Source organism: Cibotium barometz, chromosome 5 (assembly GCF_041138505.1).
Source record: "Cibotium barometz isolate CiBa-2024 chromosome 5, ASM4113850v1, whole genome shotgun sequence".
Classification (NCBI taxonomy): domain Eukaryota; kingdom Viridiplantae; phylum Streptophyta; class Polypodiopsida; order Cyatheales; family Cibotiaceae; genus Cibotium; species Cibotium barometz.
The window spans coordinates 25,160,346-25,162,493 of NC_141050.1; the positions used below are offsets into that span (position 1 = coordinate 25,160,346).

At 41.0% G+C, this 2,148-nt stretch overlaps 1 protein-coding gene across 1 annotated transcript in view; it reads left to right on the forward strand.

Annotated features, from left to right (window-relative positions):
- The first annotated feature begins 1,764 nt into the window (after nucleotides 1–1,764).
- Nucleotides 1,765–2,148, forward strand: part of LOC147638272 (cytochrome P450 CYP72A219-like) — a 2,740-nt gene continuing 2,356 nt past the window's right edge. Inside the window, exon 1 of the mRNA XM_086795324.1 lies at nucleotides 1,765–2,148. This exon is cut by the window's right edge and continues 73 nt beyond it. Within this exon, the coding sequence (XP_086651450.1) occupies nucleotides 1,876–2,148 (273 nt within the window). The 5' untranslated portion in view covers nucleotides 1,765–1,875.

Consider the following 2,148-nt stretch of genomic DNA (forward strand, 5'->3'; position numbering starts at 1 on the left):
AAGAGGGCATCATTCACACTACTATATGGAATGTGTCTGGCTTTGCCATCTTTTAGTTGATCTTAGTATCATAGCAGGGTGAAAGCATGGATAGCTGGTGGTACAAAAAGTAGTGTCTTTGACACTCCTTTTAATACTACTTTTTATTTTGTTTTGGAGAGTTTTAGGTAAATTTAAGAGCATACTAGTCGTACGTTTTAAGATTCTTGTCCATAAAAATACTTTGCAGAATATTATTTAGAATTTGAAACGATAGTAGGAACCCTAAAATCAATCATCTTTTTTCTACTTGAAAGGAGAAAAGCGCATTAGTAGTTGCACAGAATCTAGTATTCCATGCACGGACAAACCACATTGAGTTGCATTATCACCAGTGTCAGTGAAGAATGACTCCATACTAGAGAGATAGCCTTGACCTATGTGCCGACATAGGCTAATGTGGGAGACGGTTTTACCAAGCCCCTTTCTAGGGAGGAGTTTGAAGCTTTCCGACAAGCTCTAAACTTATTACCTCTACCAGGATAGTCTGCTACACCTTGTATTAGTTCACACCATTCGCTTTAGGGGGGGTTGTTGGCCTTCTGCCTCTAAGAAATTCAGGTCGTCACGGGCACTTTTTACCCTGTGTGCTTATTACAGGGGTTTTTTTCCCATGAGAACACACCCTTAGCATGTTATCAGTCACGTCAGCCCTCTAAGGGTATGAGTACATTGTACTCCACATGCTCATTAATCAATTGGTTACATTCCAGCTATCGCTATGTTGCTCTCTAAGATTTTGTGTGTGTTTTGTCTGAGTCTATGCAGAGTATCTCCTTTCACATCCAACACAAACTTCATTTCGAATGTTATATAGAGACTCTGTAGGATGGTGATTTGCCCATTCCACCAAACTAGGGCATTGTGTAAAGTGTGGTAGCGCAACATTTTAGTAAAAGAAATTCCACCTCTTACATAGCAGCCGTCTTTTCGACAGTCTCTAGATCATCCACATCCTTTCCAGAATCAAGATCGTCCTTCTGGATCTCCTCCTCAGCTAGCTGAACATGTTCCAACTGTTGGTGCTGCTAACATCAGGACTCACGCATTAAGGCGAGGCGAGGTTCAGTTTTATTACTTGACTATATGGTGAGAGTACCAATCCGAAACCAAAATCGAAATCCAACAATCTGGAAAATTTGGGAAAAAAATATTTATTTATTTTCTCAAATAGATTCTTAGACAAATACATCGTTCTGCTCATATTATAGACATTGATTTTAGGTAGCCGATTAGATAGATTAGGATTAACATATTGTCATAATATATTTACTTAGAAAATTATAGAATCTTGGCAAGATTCATTATTACTTATCCAAATAATCCTAATCATCAAGTGGATGGGCGTCGCGTTAGTCTAGTCTTCAAGGTGGGTGGACTAGCGGGTGTGCTAGGTGTTAACTTAGGAAATAAATCACCTTAGCTTTATTATTACTTTTACCTTAGCAACTTCTTCTTTGACTTTTTCAAAGTGGACGCCTTTGCAACTTCCTCCTGGGATAAAAACACTTCAAAAAGAGGACACCAGCTTTGAAGCGTCGTCGTCTTAATACATACTAGGCGCCGTCTTAATACATACTAGGGGTGGTATGAGTTTATATTTGGAACGATTTGGAACGGATAGCAACAAGGAAGGAAGGCGCACACGAAGCTTCATGAGTCTCCTCTTTTGAATACTAAGTGAACACTTGTTCTCTACCCTTAATTTCTATATAATATCTATAGACGAGACCATCATATACGGGCAAGTTCAAATAGCCTGTGTTTCATCAAAAAGTTAAATTTGAGAGAACTAGAGCAGCAGCAGCATCGTCGCCAACTTGTGTACTTAATAAGATGATGATGCAGCAGCAGCAACCAGTGGACCTCCTGCAGCTCTTACGTCCCTTCGTTGGTGGTCACACTCTACTGATCTGTACTTCTATGCTAGCCATCGCAATCTCCTCTCTGTTTGGTTACCTTCTCTACGTCTACTACTTGAGACCGGCTTCGCTGCGGAGCGCTTTGCAGCAGCAAGGCTTCACTGTGTTGCCTTATCGCCCCATAGCTGGAGACCTCCCTGAGATCAAGCGCCTGGAAGCCCAGGCTCAACTCTCCGACATTCCTTCC